Below are 20153 nucleotides of genomic sequence, written 5' to 3'. Positions count from 1 at the left end.
CATCCTAATTCTCACCCAGGAGTGGAAAGAAGCACTGAATTTTCTTTGGAGAAAGAGACTCTCCACAGAGCCCGGGCCCCCGCCTCGCAGGCCCTCTTTGCTGGAACCACTTGCCAGCATGGGGGCCGGTCTAGTGCCCACTTTGGAAGCAGTGTCCATTTCAGGGGACAAAGCTCTGGGCTTTTATGACTCTGGTAGTTCCCGTCCCTTCCCAGCCTCCCTCCCCTTGAAAGTCTTCAGCCGCCTGTCCTTGGGCTTTGCAGGACTCTGCACAGCATGGCACCCGGCGCAGGTCTCAGAGGCAACTTCAATCCTGTTTCTCTTGCAGATTCCGACAACTCCATGCTGTGAGCTGCGGGCTGGTCTTGAACCCAGAGCTCTGCACGGAGGATGGGGGCCGACGGGGAAACTGTGGTCCTGAAGAACATGCTCCTTGGCGTCAACCTGATTCTTCTGGGCTCGATGCTCAAGCCCACAGAGTGTCAGCTAGAGGTCCCCACGGAGAGGGGCCAGAGACCGGCGGTGGAGGAGGAGGGAGGCATTGCCAGCTACAACACATCCGACAAAGAGCCGCCCGTGGTCTTCAACCACGTGTACAACATCAACGTGCCCCTGGACAGCCTCTGCTCCTCAGGGCTGGAGGCCTCAGCCGAGCAGGAGGTGAGTGCGGAAGACGAGGCACCAGCCGAGTATCTGGGCCAGACCTCCGACCCAGAGAGCCAGGTCACCGTCACCCACAGGATCAACCTCCCCAAAAAGGCCTGCCCGTGCGCCACCGGCTCGGCCCAGCTGCTGCGGGAGCTGCTGAGCCGCATCGAGATGCTGGAGAGGGAGGTGTCGGTGCTTCGGGACCAGTGCGGCAGCAGCTGCTGCCAAGAAAGTGCAGCCACAGGTAGGGCTGGGCCCCTGCAGGGGCTTCGGGTGGGAAGAGGAGGGGAATCGGCCCCTCTTCACGCGCAAGGAAACGAGCCCCAGTCTGTAGCTCTGTGATAAAGCATCTTTGAGATCTGCACACAGTCCTCCCGGAGGACTGGCACCCGCATCCTCCACACCCACACGCTCGCCTAGTCCATGTGAAAGACATTACTTGCTTCTGGGGGGATGAGTCAGGGAATGGCACATCCGTTCAGCACAGCAGCGAGCAGGGAGTTTGATGTCTGTCTTCATTCATCTTGGGTTTTTACAGGCTGTTGAATTGATATCTCTCCGTGTTAACCTGAGGGACTAGAGAATGCAGGCGCATGTTCACTCAGTCGCAGCCTTTCTCCCATCTGAGTAAATGATAGTCATCAAGGTCTCCCAGGACCCATCCCCATCTTCTCCAGCAAGATGGAAGTTCTGGCCCCTGCCCCCTCCACCGGCACGCACGTGTGCACACACCTGCTCACACACACACACACACACACACATGCACACACACGCACATTGCTTATTCTGCACCCCTTCCAAAGGCTGAATGTCCAGGAGAGGTAACTCCAGCCTCACTCACCCCCTGCAAGTAACACTTAGGAGTTATTGTCTGTGCCTCTCTGATAGGTCATTAGGTTTTCAGAGTCTGACTCCCTGAGTTCAAATCTGGACTCTGCTGTTTACTAGCTTAATCCTTAAGTCCCATGACCTGTGCCTTTCATCCCCTGTCGACAAATGGGGATAGAGCAGAACGGCAAGGAGCATTAAGATACAAGCATCCACTCAGGTGAAAGCCTGGCTCCTCATGAGCCCACAGGAGCATGAGCTATTGCCTGCTGACCTGCCTGAGCAGCAGCTGTTTGCTGCCTTGTGTGCACATCTCTCACCCAAAGGCCCTGTAGAGTCCTGCCATCCTGCCATTCATCCTTTGGTGAGAGCAGGAATCTGTCTCACTAGCTTGGGTTCCAGCTTTCACGTCTCCTATCTCCAGGCTCTGGCAGGGATGAAGGCAGGAGTGGCCCGTATGGCCCACGTGTCTTGAGGCACACGGACATGAGTGTGGGCAGTCTTTGAGTAGTGAGGTGCCATGGTTTTCTCACCTCCTCCTCTCCCCAACCAAAACCGTAAATAAAACAGTCTGAAGAAGAGAAGAAAGTCCAATTGCCCCATCTCCCATCCCTCAGTGAGAACTGTCAGGTCAGTTATCCATGGAGCCAGAACACGGGGAAATCATAGGTGTCCATGAACATGGGCTCTTTGCTGCCCAGGAAGCTGGGTGGCTTTCTGAGTGGCTTTTCCCCCGCCTCCCACCAGGCTCCCTGGCAGAAGTGGGGAAATCTACAAGCGAGCTTGTGTTCAGCAATGTCAGTGTGCTATCCGTTCAGGCCGTGAGGGTGACTGAAGTGACAGAATTAAACAGGATGTAACTTACTGCACTTCAGATCCCCAAGGCCAAGTGCAGAGAAGGATGCCACGCCGGTGCTGGGCTTGTGTTTGTTTAATAAGTTTGTGTGATTCATGTTAGCCAGATAAATTAGCCACTGTGCTTCTAGCGTGGTAAGGGCTAGGACAGAGATGCGCACAGAATCCTAAAAGGATCATAGCAAACAGTGACTGCAGGAGACTGAGATTGAGGGAGGCCTTTGAACTGACCTTGGAGCCAAGGGCTGATGCATGAGCAGAGTGAGTGTGAGGGCAGGAAGCAGAGGGAATAGGGCAAGTCCGTGGCACATACGACCTTGCCCTGCATAGCAAGCCCAGTGCTCAGCCTACATGCCCTGGGAACCCCTTCAGTCCCCAGAGCACCTGGCATCTTTGTCAGGGGCTGTCCTTGGGCTGTGGGACCCTCCTTGGCTTGCCCAGAGAGGGAATGGAGAAGCCTGAGCCTTTACACCCCCAGGGACAGCCCTTAACCCATGATGAGGGGTAACCTGCACTGTGACCCGAGCATCCTGCAAGACTAACCCACAGTTACCTTCCCTGGACTTGGCCCACAATGTACCTGGCTGGGGCTCCTTCCCTCCCCAAATTTCCCCTTTCCCAACCAGATTTTTGGGGACCACTTTCTAATAAGTCACTTTCACTTGAATCTTCATCTAAGGCCTCTTCCTCAGGAATGGAAGCTGAGACACCTCAAAACTGAGCTCCTGATGTACAGGGACCAGATCTCACTCATCCTTATCCCAGCGCCATGCTAGGCACAGACAACCCACTGGGGAATATATTTATGAAATTGATTATATGCGTTGAAATGAACTCTCAGTGACATACATTGATCAGAGAGGGAGAAGAGGTCTCTGCCCACCCCGCCCCAGGCACCATTTTCAGGGGGTGCCACTGCCTCCCTTTGACCTTCTCCTTGACCTTTCCAGGACAACTGGACTACCTCCCTCACTGCAGCGGCCACGGCAACTTCAGCCTCGAGTCCTGCGGCTGCATCTGCAATGAAGGCTGGTTTGGCAAGAACTGCTCAGAGCCCTCCTGCCCCCTGGGCTGCTCCAGCCGGGGCGTGTGCGTGGATGGCCAGTGCATTTGTGACAGCGAATACAGCGGTGAGGACTGCTCCGAACTCCGGTGCCGCACCGACTGCAGCTCCCGGGGGCTCTGTGTGGACGGGGAGTGTGTCTGTGAGGAGCCCTACACTGGCGAGGACTGCAGCGAGCTGAGGTGCCCCGGGGACTGCTCCGGGAAGGGGAGCTGTGCCAACGGGACCTGTGTGTGCCAGGAGGGCTATGTGGGCGAGGACTGTGGCCAGCGGCACTGTCTGAACGCCTGCAGCGGGCGAGGACACTGCCAGGAGGGACTCTGCTTCTGTGAAGAGGGCTACCAGGGCCCCGACTGCTCGGCAGGTAGGAAGGGGTGCTCCTGGGCGTTGGCATGGGTGGCCCAGCAGACTCACTGGAGAGGGGAAGAGAGATGGGAAGGAAGGTGGATTTTAGGCAAAATGATTCCCCATTGGGTTGTGCTCGCTTGCTTTCCAAGGGAGCTGGTTTCTTCGTCAATCACAGTGGATGGGGCAGACTTAAGCGGGGGAAGGGGGAACCTGAAAAGGTCAGGTTCATGCTGAAAGTTGGATCTTACGCTCAGACTGAACAAAGGCAACAGCAACAGCAACAGCTTCCCACTGTCCTTGAGTGGAGGGAAGGGGAGAGACGGCCCAGGGGACCACCTTGGGCAAGGCCGCTCTGACTCAGAGGGCGTCCAGAATATCCCCCTTGCTCACCGCCATGTCCCAGGACAGGTGTCAACTACCACTTGAGATGGGGGTTAGCCTGTGATTTTGGAGCCTATATTACTCAGTGTTAGTTTATGAAATGGTCTAGTGTCCACATGGAAAAAGAAGTGTTTGTAGGTAAGGAATGAAATGCAAACAGGAATAAAGCAGCCAAGGCATCAAGCAGCAGCTCACGTTCTGACAATCAGTGCAGAATGTTAGAAGGCCGTGACTCACGCTGTTCCAGATAACATGCAGCAAATTGGAACCAAGCCCATCTGGGGTCTACAGCACGGACACCGTACAGAAGTGTCCTAAAACCAGGAAGGAAATCCTGTGGTGGGAAGAGTACCAGCATCTCACTGGAGATGACTTTTTTGCCTAAAATCAGATTATTTTTATCATCTCGCTATTATTGCTCATCTGCTGACTAAATGTGTGTGTCTAAATAGCACAGATTAAGGGATTGACCTTGATCCGTTTCATCTGCACTTCAATTTGTAACAGTGGGCTGGAGTGCCCATGAGGGGGATTTAAAATGCAATTTAAAAAAATAACAAACAAACATTTTTAACCCTCCTGATGGGGTGATTCTGGGAATTTTCCAATCAGCCCTCTGATGTCAGTTTATGGGAGGAATGCTGGAAGCCTTTACTTCTTCAGCATCCTCAGTGACTCCCCCGAGAGAGCAGGCCAGCCACACCAGGCTCCTGCACTGTGACTTCAACTTAAATTCTATCAAAGTTCATTGGCAATAACAACAACAACAACAACAAAAACCCCACGAGTGAGCAAATAATAATGTACTGCTTAGGAAAAAATATTTTCATGTTCCTTCACTTTTTTCCGTATTCAATAATTTCATTTAGCCTCCTGGTTTATTTTCTGAATTGAAATATCTTTTTAAAAGTATACTTAGTTCTACCAACCGTTATAAAAGAAAATTTAAGCAGAAATGAAGCCTCGCTATTTCTAGATCTGAAATCACTAGGTGGTTGCTGGGGAAGGGAGGCTGACACGTGGTCCCGATTTCCACCCACAGGGTGAGGCTCCCTGAGCCCCATCTGAGGATGCGAAAGATCAGCTGGGGCCACTGCACCGTATGGCTACCCTCTAGTCCACGTGCTTCTGTATGGAATGGCTCTGTGTTGGACTGTACATACCTGTCATGTTCTACAGGGACAGGTCCCCTTGCAGACAGAATCTTAAATTTGATCCAGGGCCCAAACCGAACTGGAGCCCTCCCGGCCATTCAGGGAAGGCGCCACAGCTGTTAGTAGCTCCTGCTCAACTGGGTGGAGTCCAAACCCTGAGCCCATGTGACCTCCAACACGTCCCCTCTGGCTGTTGGAGGATCATTTCTGAAGGCCCAGATAAATTACTTCACAGGTTCCCAAAGCATGTGAGGAGGGACAGTTACGTCATCTCCATCTGTTTCTATAGCAACCTGAGCCATCGCTCGCTGTAGGAGGGACTGCTCTTGATGCCTTTTAAACCAAACGCCCGGGTCTCTGCCAGAGACCATGAAGGGCATTGTCTAAAGTGCTGCTTTGCTGGCTCATGCAGGAGAGGGGGTAGTTATCCTCTGTTGGTCATCTCTGTCCAGGCGCACACACTACAGCGTCACTGCTGCCTTCACCCACAGGCACGAGGAGGTGAAAACATGGAAAACCACAAAACCGACGTCCTCGCAGGCCACTCTTCCCACTCTGCCAGGGTGCAGGAAGCCTGCCTGCCAGCTGTGTGGGTTTCATTCTGAGGCCCCAAGCTGCTAGAGGCTGAATGCAATTGAGAGTTGGCGAGGACACCGTACTGGACTCCCAGCCTTGTTCTTTGCTCGTAGTGGGCCATGGGGCGAAATCACAACCATCCTGCCTGTTCTCTGGCCACGTGAAGATATGGCACAGTAAATTCATGAATAGGAGCACTTAAAACAGGCCTCAGAAAGAAGCTGCTCTGGGCTCCTCATTCCCCAGATTTAAAAAGCAGCAGTTCAGAGAGACAGAGATTCTTGCAGGGCCAGACAGCTCATGGATGGCAGGGCGAGAATGAGAACCCTGGTCACCGACCACCTTCTAGCACTCTTTAATCCTCTCCGGAATGCCGAGTAGAGAGGAATTGAAAAATAAAAATGTGAAAAGCCACATACACAAAGAAATAGTCTCTTGATATTAAAGCCAAGCTCTGTCAAATGATAAAAAGAAATCAGATGTTGGAACCAACTGTTCACACCTCCCCCAGTGCAGCAGGTTAATGCGAGAGCTGGCCAATGCATGAACAGGATGAAAGAACCAGCAGAGCAGGGTCCCCGGACTTCCTCCGTCAGACCCATGGGGATTCATGAACGTCAGCCTCTGCCTCTGCTTCTGCCTGCACCCCAGCCAGCCCTGCCTTTGGCACCTGAAATTACTCGTTCGTTGGAGCAAAACACTTCACACAACTAATCTAGGTGCAACATTGATGCAAATCTACAAGGGAAACAGCATGGCATCTTTGCAGATATGCAACTCCATGCCTCAAACCAGTTTTTTTTCCATTTTTTTGTTGTTGTTAATCCTCACCCAGGGATATTTTCCCATTGATATTTAGAGAGAGAGTAGAAGGGAGGGGGAGAGACAGAAAAACATCGATGTGAGAGACACACAGAATGGAACCCTGGGCCCTTCAGTCCACAGGTTGACGCTCTATCTACTGGGCCAAACCAGTTGGGCCCAATTTATTCCCTTTTAATCACCCTCTCTTCCCCAGGTTTCAAGGTTGGAAACCCAGAAAGTAAGACTCTGCTTTGCACCCTAAATTCACAGCATCAAGGCACATGGTTCCTTTATAGTTTGCTTTAAGTTCAGTCCCATTTCATTTCATAGGCATTACTGACCCCCAGTGCACACAGCTCCTGCCAGTTTCAAGGCAAGTGGGGACCATCTCATCAGAAGGAGAAGCAGTGCCTACCACCAGCCTCGTGTCCCACGATAAAACCGTGCCAGGTGAAGTTATCAAGATAAAAAATCCTTCCGCACCTCATTTTTACTTTAAAATCCCCAGATGCTCGTCTGGGATCATCCTCTGTTGGCATCCTCTGTAGCTTTCTTTTCGGGAAGAAGGAGCCAGAAAGGAATACTGACGTGTCCCAAGTGCCCCAAGAGCTGCTGGTGACGGGAAATTTGGAAGGGCCGTTCCTGTCACTGCAGCAGGGGACGTCCCGCAGAGGAAGCCTGGAATCGGTGTGGCTCACGGGCCGCAGGCACTCGAGACCCATTTTTAAAAGAAGTTGCTACGATAAGCAGCCTGGAATTCACCCGCTAAAGGACAGTCTGAATTATTCTCCAACCTGGTTTTCCGCTGGAGGGCTGTGTACACGTGAAAGAAGACATCCGACACCACCGCGACCCGGTCTCCAAACTGGCAGGGAAGGAACACTCAGTGCAGACGATCTGGATTTGAGAATCAATTCTTCTGTAACCCACCTCCTGGGCTTTTGGCAAGTCCCTTAACCCGGGCCTTAGTTTCTCCATCTATAAGGCTGGGATCATTATAGCTACACGATCTGCTTCACTTGGGCTGCTATGGACAGATTTTTTAAAATTCTACTTAGAATGTGTGTCTGAACAAGTTTTATAGACTCAGAAAGGTTTCCTTAAACCAGCGGTCACCAACCTTTCGGACCTCACGGACCACTAGTGGTCCGCAGACCACCAGTTGGCAAGCGCTGTGATAGACTGTGAAATGCTATGCCGCCTCAAAGGGGTGTTGTTTACTGGGTGAGAGCTTAGACTCATTCTGCCTGGTTCAAACCATAGCTTCTGTGTCTGCTGACCGTTTTGTTTCTCATCTCTAAAATAGGGGTAATAATGATACATGTCCCACAGTGATGGTGAGAGGATTTAGCATCGTTCCTGATGCATAATAAATGCTTACTATAGTCATGCAAACTACTCAGAGGTTCTATAGATCAATTCTTTTATTCCCCCTTGGTCCAGGCGTTATTCTGTAGGCACTATACACAATGTTCTTAATGCAGTTTAAACTTCAGTAATGTCAGAATTAGAAATGATATGAGCTTATTATCAATTATCATTTGAAAGTCTATTTAAATTTCATTTACATTTAGTTTTATACAGTTAAAGAATCAATTTTTAATGTTTTGTTTTGGTCAACATTTGCCATCTTTAGTCGGAGGAAGCTCTGTTGCTTAGACTGTTTCACACAATGAACAGTTTGGGGCAAAAGCAATCAAAGCAGATACTCAACATTGCAAATATGTGGTCCTAATGTCCATCCTAAGAGTCTGGGCGCCTCTTGTCGGCCACTACCGAGAATTTGAGGGTACACACATGAGCACAACGGGGCGGGGCTGGGGGTTGGGGGGCAGGCAAGTTCCACACACAAATCCTGTGAACAATAGCCTGCTCAGTCCTACACTCTTATATGGTAAAAAAGAAAAAGTGAGAATTCTTGGAGGAGAAATTCAAAACCAATGGCAACTTTTGAACTAACCGAAGTTTCCATTACATATAAATTTATAAGTTAATTATGACTATTTAAATATTGGCCTGATCTTTGATTTCATCTATGACCACCAACTGCAGGCACACTAGAATTAGCCTCCTAATTGGTCTTAAAGGTTCAATTATTTAATACCACATTCCTGGTGAATCTCTATTTCCTAAGAGACCCCTACATGAAAGGCTATTTCTAGGAGGTTTAATCTTTCGTGATTCTTTGATTAGTGTTTGAACAAGAGAGAAAAGCAAAGCCCTCAAGAATGCTTCTTTATCATCATCCCCAAGATCAAGGCTAATAAAAATTAGCTTAAGTTACATTTCTTTCAAAACTTAAAGTCTCTATTTAGCAGAGAAAATGATACAATAAAGCATTATTGTATGTCTTTAACTGTCCATGGTATCCAGGACTTACTGTTTGGGCTTCTTATTGTCTATAAAATAACCAGGAATAAGCCTTTATTTCCACTTGCAAAATCAAATATTGTCTTCCAGGGTAATTTGGTGACAACTTATTAAACTACCAAAAATTTTGGCCACTGGTATGCTGTTAAGTATCTAAATAACCGAAGAAAAAAAAGAAAGTTCTTGCTTTATAGCATTTGCCAATTTCCATGGTGTAAATACTCCCTCTGTGGCCAATTTCAAACTACCAACATGACATCACTACACAAGGAGTTGGCAATAGCTATACAGTAGAATACAATTATATAGCATTGCCACCAGAGAGAGACAACACATGTACACTACCTCAAGGGCATAGAAAATAGTAAAATGTAGCAAAATAATTTGAAACTGATGAATTTTGAGTATTTATTACCTTTGTTTGTAATATAATTTACTTAATTCTGAGTTTATATTTAATCATTCACAATGGCTCTATTTAACAACTGTCTTGCAAAATTCGGGAGAATTTGACCATCAACTTTCAGGAGTCAGTAGGAGCTGATTCCAGCATACCACTGACTCAGGGCCCCATGGAGGTGGGAAAACTAAGCATAGAAAGTCAAGAACCTGCCCACAAAGGGCATTAGAAATCATCCAGCCATGAGCTGGGCAGAACATTGAAAAAGGGCACCTGGGGTGAGATGTGAGGGAGAAAGGTGAGTTGAGGATGGAGAAGGCAGTCCTCTGAGCTCATGCTATCTGTGTATTGCCTCCCGGTAGCTGCCCCTCCAGAGGACTTGCGAGTGGCTGGTATCAGCGACAGGTCCATTGAGCTGGAATGGGACGGGCCGATGGCAGTGACGGAATATGTGATCTCTTACCAGCCGACGGCCCTGGGGGGCCTCCAGCTCCAGCAGCGGGTGCCTGGAGATTGGCGTGGTGTCACCATCACAGAGCTGGAGCCAGGTCTCACCTACAACATCAGCGTCTATGCTGTCATTAGCAACATCCTCAGCCTTCCCATCACTGCCAAGGTGGCCACCCGTACGTACCATTTCCCCGTCCTGCTTCATTTTTCTTTTCTCCTCCATGAGATCATGGGCATTCATGATAGTACGCAGTGTCTTTTCTTAATTCTTCAGGGATGCCTGCAATAGTCATTGCGCTTGAGGGGACAGTCTTCCAACCTGACCCCCTTGGGAAGGGTATGCCGATAGAAAGGCACTTCGATGAAGAAGGTTCCCAAACTCAGGCAGCTTCCATCAATTACAGAACCAAAGGACAAAAAGTACTTTATTGAGCTTTCTTGTTCTAAGCTAGATCTGAATAGAGGTCAAGGGAAGTTATGAGAATTCTACAGACTTTGATTCTAGTTAGAGATTAAAACCAGGAGATCTGAAATGGGACGTATGATAAGCGTGCTCTAAAGGTGTGTTACAGATGGTAAGTGTATAGTAGAGTGGGAAAATATCTTATTTAAGATCACAACTGACAACACCCACTTCTCATGGAGAGGTGGCATAATTTCCTGGTGGTCTTTTGTTTAACAAAATATCTTGATAGTCCATTTTGATTATAAAAGTTGAGGTTCTAGAACAGGGGTGAGGAACGTCCAGCCCATGGACTGTATTAGGCCTGCAAAATCATTTGGGGTGAGTTAATTAAACATTTGACTCAATGCAGCAGGCTGATTTTTAAGTTGATAATTTTGTATGGCCTGCAAATGATGTAATAAATACCCAAATGGCCCTTGGCAAAAAAAAGTTCCCCACCCCTATTCTAGAACATAGTTTAGAAAATTTCAATGGGGAGAAAAGAGTGAGAGAGAGCAAGTAAACTGCTCTCATTAAGAAATGGGCATTTTCCTTTTTCATTTATAACAAGGGAAAACTCCTATAGGTGTGTCTCTATATTTTGTATGTTTATTTAAGCACAAATTTTAGAAGATTGCATACCAACTATTAACATTGACTATATTAAGGAGGAGACTGGGAAGGAGTTAGGAAGTCACTGTTTTTTTTTTCTCTTTATACACCTCTGACTTCTTAAATCATTTCCAATGCCACTTCCTGACTCTCAGACACAAGCTCAGTTCTGACACTACCTGGAGTTAGTGTCAGATCCTACAGGTTTAGGCTCAGTCTCAGGGGATGGCCCCCACTTCAGGTCCCAGCTTGTCACCAGTACTTCTGACCCCCTGGCTATAAACTCAGGGGGTCCCCACAGCCTCTCCTTAGATTTGATAATTAATGATGACAACTCACAGAACTCAGGAAAGTGCTTTACTTACCAACTTATTATAAAGGACACAACTCAGGAGCAGCCAGATGAAGAGATGTGTAAGGCAAGGTATGTGGGGGATGGGCGTGGAGCTTCCATGCCCCCTCGGGTACTCAGCCTCCCAGTACCTCCATGTGTGTACCCCCCTGGAAGCTCTCTGAGCCCCCCATGTTTGGGGTTTCTTATGGAGAGTTGATTATGGAGCACAATTGATTAAGGCATGGAGGTTGGGAGTGGGGCTGAAGGTTCCAACCCTCCCATCATGCCTTGGTTTCTCCAGAGACGGGCTATCTGGGGGCCCAGCCACCAATTATCTCATAATCACACAAAAGATCTTATTAGTCCAGAGATTCCAAGTGTTTTAGGAGCAGTGTGCTAGGAACCAGCGACAAAGACCAAATATTTATTTTTAATTTTTATTGTGGAAACTATTACATATGTCCCCTTTTCCCCCCATTGACCTCTTCCATCCTGCCCCCGCCCCCAACCCTAGGCCCTCACCACCCCATTGTCTGTGTCCATGGGTTATGCATATATGCATGCAAGTTTGTTGGTTGATCTCTTCCCACCCACCCACCCTTCCCTGCCTGCCCTCTGAGGTTCGACAGCCTCTTCTATGCTTCTATGTCTCTCGGTCTATTTTTGTTCATGATGTCACAGAGATTTTAGCAGTAGCACAGAACCAGAACAAGGGGTGACCATGAACCATAAGCTCTTGGGTCATAAATGAAACTTATCACCAAATATGAACTAAGAGATCGGGGCCCATTTTATGTTCATCTCAAATGACAAGATGGTACTTGGGTAACAAATACTATGAAAGTTCAGAAAATGGGGAGGTCAAAGGAGAAAGAGTTGGCTTGGAGGCTTCCTGGAGTTCTCAGGATTTGGACTGAGTTTTGAAGGATGCCAGGATAGAAACAGGCAGAGGGGACGGGATTTAAGAAATCCTCTTGTCCCTTGCTTTTCAGTTGATAAATATCCTATTATCATATTGGACTCTTCTTGTGAGTGATGACTGTTAATGTGCCTATAATTAGCTCTGTTTCTCTGTTTATATCTGACCTTTTCCCCCCTAATTCCTCTGGTGCCTGAGAACTAGTCTTAAATATCCTCAGTGATGGTGCAGAGGCAGGTCCCCATCTGCGCTGTCCCCACCTTGCTCCGGGATGAGTCACCACAGCGAGCTCCTGGCCCAAGTCCCACGCACTTGCCTCTGGTCCTCGTGCACATGCAGTGATGAGCTTTCCACCTCCTGTGGTGTTTCTTATGCCAAGTCAGGGCATCCCCTCAGGCAAGCTCCCAGGTGACAAGGACAAAATCATGTCGAGGCACCTGACGTGCCTTCGAGTGGGCTCAGAATCAGACCTGCCTTTTAACTAAGAGACATGAGGGAGCTTCCGCCCAGGAAGGAGGAGAATATCCCGGGAGGGGCAAAGCTGAAAGGGAAGCAGGCTCCCCGCAGAACTGAGAAAAGGCACGCGGGCATATTCCAGGACTGGTGATGGGAACTGCACCAGGGCGAGCGTGCTGCCACCTCACTGACCTGTCCACGTGTGTGTCCATGTGTGTGTGCGCGTGTGCATAGGAAAAGGAGAGAAAGAGAAGAAGAAAGTAACGAGGTAAGGGAGGCCACAGTGATGAGACAGAGAAGAGAGAAATGACAGTGGAACCACTGGAGAAAAGGAGGAGATAGTCAAATAAGAGCAAAAACCCCAGAATCTGTTCTTCTCCCTTGTGTGTGACTTTGCTTTGATTGTGGACATGAAATGGACAGTTCAGGCCTTCCTACACTTGGTTATTTGAGCTAACAAAATATTCTTCCTGCCCATAAGAGGGTCAGGAAAAGCATCCTTGTCTTCATTCTGCAGTGGGTATGGTCCACACCTCTAGTCACCGCACTGTGCCTCCCTCTTCCTGGGTGTGAAATGGGGACACTCAGCCATTCTGTTGCCTCTCTGGAATCCTTAAAGCCGCCAAAGATAGCGTTCGGGTTCTCCAAAAAGGGCATTATGTTTAATGCCAAGATTTACCATGTTAGTAAGGGAAGGGAAGTGTGACTTTTGTACTTCAATAATATATTATGACTAGAAAGCATAAACAAGTATTTATTAGATTGGGTTTGTTACGTTTTCATGTATTTCACCAAGACTTGGCACCAGGCCACCCCTGCACCTGGGACCCACCGTGTGTGTGTGTGTGTGTGTGTGTGTGTGTGTGTGTGTGAGAGAGAGAGAGAGAGAGAGAGAGAGAGAGCGAGCGAGCTGCACCTGGGACCCACTGTGTGTGTGTGTGTGTGAGAGAGAGAGAGAGAGCGAGAGAGAGAGAGAGAGAGAGAGAGAGATTGGCATGGGAGGAGCACACCCAGCCAGAGCCTTCGGAGATGCTCTCTGTCCCTGCCCAGGACCCTATGACATGGTCCCCACATTGCTGTGTTCCAGATCTCTCCACTCCTCAAGGGCTGCAGTTCAAGACCATCACAGAGACCACCGTGGAGGTGCAGTGGGAGCCCTTCTCCTTCTCCTTCGACGGGTGGGAGATCAGCTTTATTCCAAAGGTAACCCCACCTGTCAGCCCGCTACATGGCCTTCTGTAGAGTGTCCACACCCTCCACGTGGGATCTGGGACAGCAAGGAAGGCACTGGCCCATAGCTTTCTACACCACTGAGGGCACAAAGGGATGTTCTGTGGGTGTCTGGGCTGTACGTGTGGTGAGGGACCCTGAGCCCAGCATGCTGGCTTGAGGTGACAGAGGATGGATGTGGGAAGCAGCCACCAGCCCCGCTCTCTGCTCAGAAAGCTCTGGGGTTTCGTGGACTGTGATTAGTGAGCCTGAACGCCACACCTTCTGAGACCTGGGGCTTCTCTCTAGGACATAAAAAAGCCACCTGAGCCAGTCACGTGGTCAGCCCCACTTTATCCTGTGCACACAGATGCACCAGAGTCCGCTTGCAAGGCTTTCGTCTCTCACGGCTAGAGGTGCAACACAAAAACACCTTTCGTAACCTATTAATTGAGCAAATTTTCCCTTAAACAAATTACATCATTCATCTTTGAGTTAAAAGTATCCCAAGGTGCGTTTCTGTTCAGTAAAGTCATATTTTATTTTCTTAATCCTAAAACGAACATTTCCACGTTGCCAGCAGTACCTGACTAGTTGTGGTTTTCCAGAGTTTGTTGACCCCACTGATGTTCTTCCTACTGTATCACTCATGGGGGTATAATGTTTAATCAGACTCCTTCCCTCTGGCTTCATCTTTCAATATCAAAGAACATTTTTTCTGTCATTCATCAGACTTAATGATACATGACACATTGTTGGCTAATAAGACTGTGACTTCACCATTCTTAGAGGCATGAGCTGTTGGAGCTACAAAAGTTCACAGAGTAGACCCTTCATTTTACAGCCAGTTCCCATAGTTTACAGAGACAGAAACTCTGTGAACTTAAACTTACACAGCTAGTTGGTGGCAGGCTTAATCCAGGAGCCCAAGTGTCCACGGCTCTGTCCCCTAATCCAAGAGGCCCCCCCTCTGCCATGTGGATGTAGTCATGTCATAGCAACCTAAATACATCTAAACAGACATTCTGTACAAATATTTTATTGTATGTCTTATTTGTGTTCAAATGACCAGTGAAGTTTGACAGGCAGATGAGTTTATAATGCAGAGGAAATCATGCCACCCTACTGCTCAGGCAAGAAAAAAAACTGTGCCAGCCTTGCCTGTTTTACATACAACATGTGACAGATAAGAGGGGCTGGCTAGGGCGTGCCAAGGTCAAACACATGGCCACAGAGAATAATTGTGTGATCTGTGGGTTGGGGCCACTGAGCAGTATGTGTCACACTGATTTCCAAGAGTTTGGCTCTGAGGAACATACAGGTCACTCTGGGTAGCATGAAAAGAGAATAGAGGAGAGGAGCAGTGCCACAGAGAAGTCCTCTTGTCCCCTCAATTTCCAGGGACACACATAGACAATTGTTAATAGACAGGTAGGTAGATAGATACTCAATCTGGGACCCAATGTCATCATGTTGATCTTTCTCATTTTCCCTTCTACCATTTTTCTCCTTCCTCTCTCCTTTGTATTATTCTTTGTTCCACACTTCCTTTTTCTCTTCTCTGTACTTATAGTTGGTTGTGTCACTGACTCCTAACACATCTGGGTGAAGAGGAAACAAGACATTGACAAATTTGCACCCTGAGTAACACCATGAGAAACTCCAGACACAGCAAAATACAGCTCTGCCTCATTAAAAAAAATCTGCAAACATCTTAGTTTGGAAAGTGTGTGTGTGTGTGTGTACACAGAGCTGTTTACACTCATACACAACTCTTATATATAGCCAAGAACATGTTCATCAAGATGAATGCAAACTGTAACCATCAACCTTCTCATCTTTGGCAAAAGCTAAGTTACATCACCTCATGACTAATTTGTATTGGCAAATTCAATAGACTGAGGAAAGGCCAAAGAAATGTTCTTGAAAATTGTTTTTCTCCATTTGCCAAAGCCTCCTATAGGGGTGGCCTTCTCCCTTAGCCTGGTGAGACTCATCCCTGGCCCCAGACACTCCGCTGTCCTCATGGAGGGGAGAGGAGGAGTCCCCATTTTTAAATCACAATTCATAAACAGTGGAACACTTTTCTCTCCCAGTGACTTTTTTCTCTGCATCTCCCTTCCCCCACCCAGAACAATGAAGGAGGGGTCATTGCCCAGCTCCCCAGCGATGTCACATCCTTCAACCAGACTGGACTAAAGCCTGGGGAGGAGTACATTGTCAACGTGGTGGCCCTGAAGGAGCAAGCCCGGAGCCTCCCCACCTCGGCCAGCGTGGCCACCGGTGAGTGCTTCCTGCCTGTCTTCCGAGGCTACCCCTGGGTCACTCACAAGGAGGAACTACAGACTTGTCGGAGATTTAGAGACAAAGGGAGCGAGGACATCTCCCAGAGCTGAGAACAGCATTGGTACCTGCAGATGGAGATCCTCTGCCAGATGCTAAGCAGAACCTCTTCCTTACTGCTTCTTGCAAGCATAGGAACTTGGGAGGGTATTCTGTGGGGAAATTCTATGTTAAGATGTCCAGTGTGTTTCTCCCAGTCTTACTCATCAAGAGGTCTCATTTGTCAGCTCCTAGTATCGTGAGCTTTGGAACCTACATGAGATTTAGAGAAAGTCATCCAACCCTTCTTAATTCACTTTACAATGGCGAATAATAAGAACTCTGTCATTGACATGAGGGTTAAATCAGATAATGCATGGAAAGTAATCAGCACTGTGTTGATGAGAGTGAGTGCTCAATACCTGGTATATACACATGTGCTCAGAGAACACACTTAGACATGAGAGTGTAGGGAAGCGTCATTAAGGACCAGGAGTATAGGTTGGGTCACTGTTCAAGGTGAACTTAAGTTTATTATTTCCTCCCCACAGTTCCTCTCATGCAAGATCTTTATTTCTAGGTTTGATTCACTCACTGCATCGTGTTTTGCCTTATCATTTCCTTGGCTAACAAAGGCTGTAAATTAGCAATTATAATGCATATGTGTGTGCCCTCACCAAGAATTTTTCAAAAGTTATAAATAGCATCTGGTATCTTGTTTATTCTGATTTTAGGGATGGGAGGAATTGAGACTGGAAGGTTAAGCAACTTCCCCTGTGAGTAGATGAGATAGGCGAATATTGGTACAGCTTTATTTTTCATAAACAGAAATTGACACTGAAGAAAGCCAGTCAGGAGTCCAGGGCAAAGGCCGAGTTGGCCAGGATAGGGAGCCACAAGGCTATGTAATGAGACACATTGCGTTAGTGATTCATGCTTTGCTCATTGGATCCAGACTGAGCAGTATCAGGTGCTGAGGCTTATGCTCAATAGAGAAAACACTGGTTTAAAAGTGTTGTGGAATTAAGTTATGTTCCATCAGAGCACTGGGGTTCCATGGCAGCATCCCGAGGCCAGGACAAGGGGACATCCAGGCCTCTGACCACTCCAGGCGCGCCACACCCGCCAACCACGGCAGCTTCACTGTCATCGCTTGTACATTTTGTACAGTCATTTAAGAGTTTGTGCTTTAATTCCTCCTCCCAAAAAGAGGCTTTTAAACCAGAGTTCTAGACCAAATGTGTTTTAGAAGAAACTGCACAGCCATGAAGCCTGCAAGTGCTCTGCAGGAATCTCTCCAGATGCCAGGCGGGCTCCACATCTTTGCTCCCCAAGGTTAGCTGGAGCCTGAGGTTGACCTTTTCATCGCGTGTGTAGATTCTCCTTTCTGATGTGGAATGTTCCTTCCTGTGATTGGATAGTAAGAAAGCGTTAGTCGGAAGCAAAAGACGATGAGAAGGCAATGGTTCATCAGAGGGCCCAGGACATTACAGTTGCAGAATGTTTTTCTTCCAAAATATAGGATGTTCCCCCAAAATGTATACTCACACTTTGAATAATTATAAAGGCAGCATTTATTAAAATACATTCTATTTTCAACATTGAGCTATCAGCTGTTACAGTGTGTATACATTTTTGGGGAAACCCTGTATTGACAGCACTTACAGAAGGTAGTCCAACACCACCTTAGTCTTCTCCTTAATCCACATTTTTACATTTGCAGGATTTTTTGGTTTGGAAGTTTCTTAAGAGGAAAATGCAAAGTTCCAGACCTGAAAATGTGTGTAAAGCTAGGGAGAATTGTTTTTCCAAAAGGAAAACATCCTAGCTAATATTTTGGTGTTGTGTTCAGAGTCATGAAGAAATGGAAAGAAGAATAATTATTCCAGTGTACTTTCTGAGTAGGACCTGTGTTTGTTTAGAATTTTGGGCCCAAGTTGAAAGCAAGCTGACCCCTCCTGGCTGGGATGGGATCGCTCACGGAAGTGGCCAAGGAAGGGCAGAATCCAAGAGCCAAGCGGCTGCAGAAAGTACGGTTGCTCCAAACCCTGTCTGCTATTTTTAGAAAATGATTGTTTAATTATTTCCTTCTGCTAAGGTCTGACCTACACTAACCCCCTCCTGCGAGGCTCCAAGGCCTCATCAGGCTCTCAGACTGGCTTCTTGCAGGCAGGTCATTTTGGGAATGCAAATTACAAGACCTCCTGCAGCTGGAGCACTCAGCTACACAATCACACTCTCACAGGGACAGTGCCTTAAGCCTAGGGTTTGGGGGATGGAAAGAGTTGAAGGACAAAAGCCTTACCTGATCATTTGCATTTCTATGACATCTTTCTTTCTTCCCCAAGAAGTTCCAGTTCATTGAAACACTGCCCCTTCCTTCTCCTAGATACAGGGGATCCCCCATCCATTCATCCAACGCCCATTTCCTGAGTGACTACTATGTTTCAGGCATTAAGCTTATACAGCAGGTAGGAGACCATTTAAAAATGGCCCAACTTATCTAAAACCCCTAAGTACAGCAAGCCTAAAACATCTGGATGTGTTCCGTTCGATCATATTGTTATCCCAGATATGAAAAACAAAACTGCATTTTAACTCCAAACCAGGTGGCACCACAATGGTCTGCCGATTTTCATTTGGGCTATTTGTTACTAGACCCCAAATCCTAAGCTGCTTAATAGAGAACAAAACTGGTTAGACCCAGAAAGCGGGTGGGGCGACCAGGGAAAGGCCCAACTCCGCAAGACTGAGAGGCTTGGGTCAGACTGAGACCGGGCCCAGGGAAACACTCCATCTTGGAGACAGCAGGAGGCAGTCCAGCGTGGGCAGATGACAGACCAGTCTCAGGGCTCTCTGGTAACGAGGAGGAAAACTTTCTTAACTAGCTGAGGCAGGGAAGAGAACTTAGCGGAAGGACAGTGTCTCATGGAAGCCCCAGGGCCAGAAATGCATGGGGGCCTCATGAAAGACTTGAATCAGAAAATGGAGAATTGGGAATCGAGTTCCTGTCTCTATCTAGACGCTCCTCTGAGTCACTCATTTCTGCTTCTCTCTGTACTTCTGCTCCTAAAACTCTGTCCCCAGTTCCCATGGGGATTCTCTGCAACACCAGCGGGGTGTCCAGTGTCCTGCAACTCAGCTCCATCCTCTCTGCCCAGGGAGAGTATCAGCCACCACAGGGGAGGGCTCAGTCTGCAAGGCTGGCCTCCACTTTAGATGCCAGTCGCTCTCATGGTCACACTCAGCTAAGCAGAGTCTCTGGTTCTAATTCCAAACCCTTGAACAGTATTAACAGCAATCAGCTCTAGTCACTGAGTAATTCAAAGCAGGCCTGGTGGCCTTGCAGACATACCATGAGGAGTGAAGACCATTTCCATTCTCCTCACCAGTCCTCTCTCTCTCAGTTTTCCTTCTATATTCTCTCACCTTCCCCCACACCCATCATCTAATTCAGTGTGCACAGGATGAATGGTGGGACCCCTAGGAAACCAGCCAGGTTTCCAAGGGTAACACCACCCCACCATAAGGTCCCCTCAGCTGCTCAGTGCCAGCGTCCAGGGCTCATGAGGGGCTGCATGTGACTGCAGTGTCCTTCTGGCTCAGGAATGTGCAAGAGCAGGTGGGGAAAATAGCCCACAAGAGATGGGTCCAAAACCAAGGTCCTCTTTTGTCAGAAGAGCACGTTTCCCTAAAAGGCACGTTCCATGTCAACAATGCAAATGTCTGTTGGCTGTCGGTAGCGTCTTAGCAGCTGTGTTGACTGTGTTGCTCGCATGGCTGAGCAGGGACATCTTTTGGATACTCGTGATGCCCCATTTGGCAACTGTGTTGGATGTCTCAGGTGTTTTGATGAGGCTGATAATTTCATAGATCTTTCCTCAGAGCTGGGCGCTGGGGCTCACGCCAGAAGCTCAATTCTCTGTCCAGACAGAAGCAGCCCTGGCCCTCTCAAGCCAGCCAAGATGGGAAACACTCA

General features: G+C 48.1%; 1 protein-coding gene across 3 annotated transcripts in view; it reads left to right on the top strand.

Moving 5' to 3' along the window:
• Nucleotides 1-20153, top strand: part of TNR (tenascin R) — a 323190-nt gene that overhangs the window by 260398 nt on the left and 42639 nt on the right. For all 3 annotated transcript variants that reach the window (XM_070396418.1, XM_070396416.1, XM_070396417.1), the window contains exons 3-7: nt 329-892; nt 3282-3758; nt 9790-10053; nt 13731-13846; nt 15985-16135. In XM_070396418.1, the coding sequence (XP_070252519.1) occupies nt 391-892; nt 3282-3758; nt 9790-10053; nt 13731-13846; nt 15985-16135 (1510 nt within the window). In that variant the 5' untranslated portion in view covers nt 329-390. The remainder of the gene's footprint in view (nt 1-328; nt 893-3281; nt 3759-9789; nt 10054-13730; nt 13847-15984; nt 16136-20153) is intronic.

Source organism: Myotis yumanensis, unplaced genomic scaffold, assembly GCF_028538775.1.
Source record: "Myotis yumanensis isolate MYYU_CA2020_CCGP unplaced genomic scaffold, mMyoYum1.0.hap1 SCAF_17, whole genome shotgun sequence".
Lineage (NCBI taxonomy): Eukaryota > Metazoa > Chordata > Mammalia > Chiroptera > Vespertilionidae > Myotis > Myotis yumanensis.
Note: the sequence above shows the minus strand (reverse complement) of the source record. Positions and strands in the feature narration are given on the sequence as shown.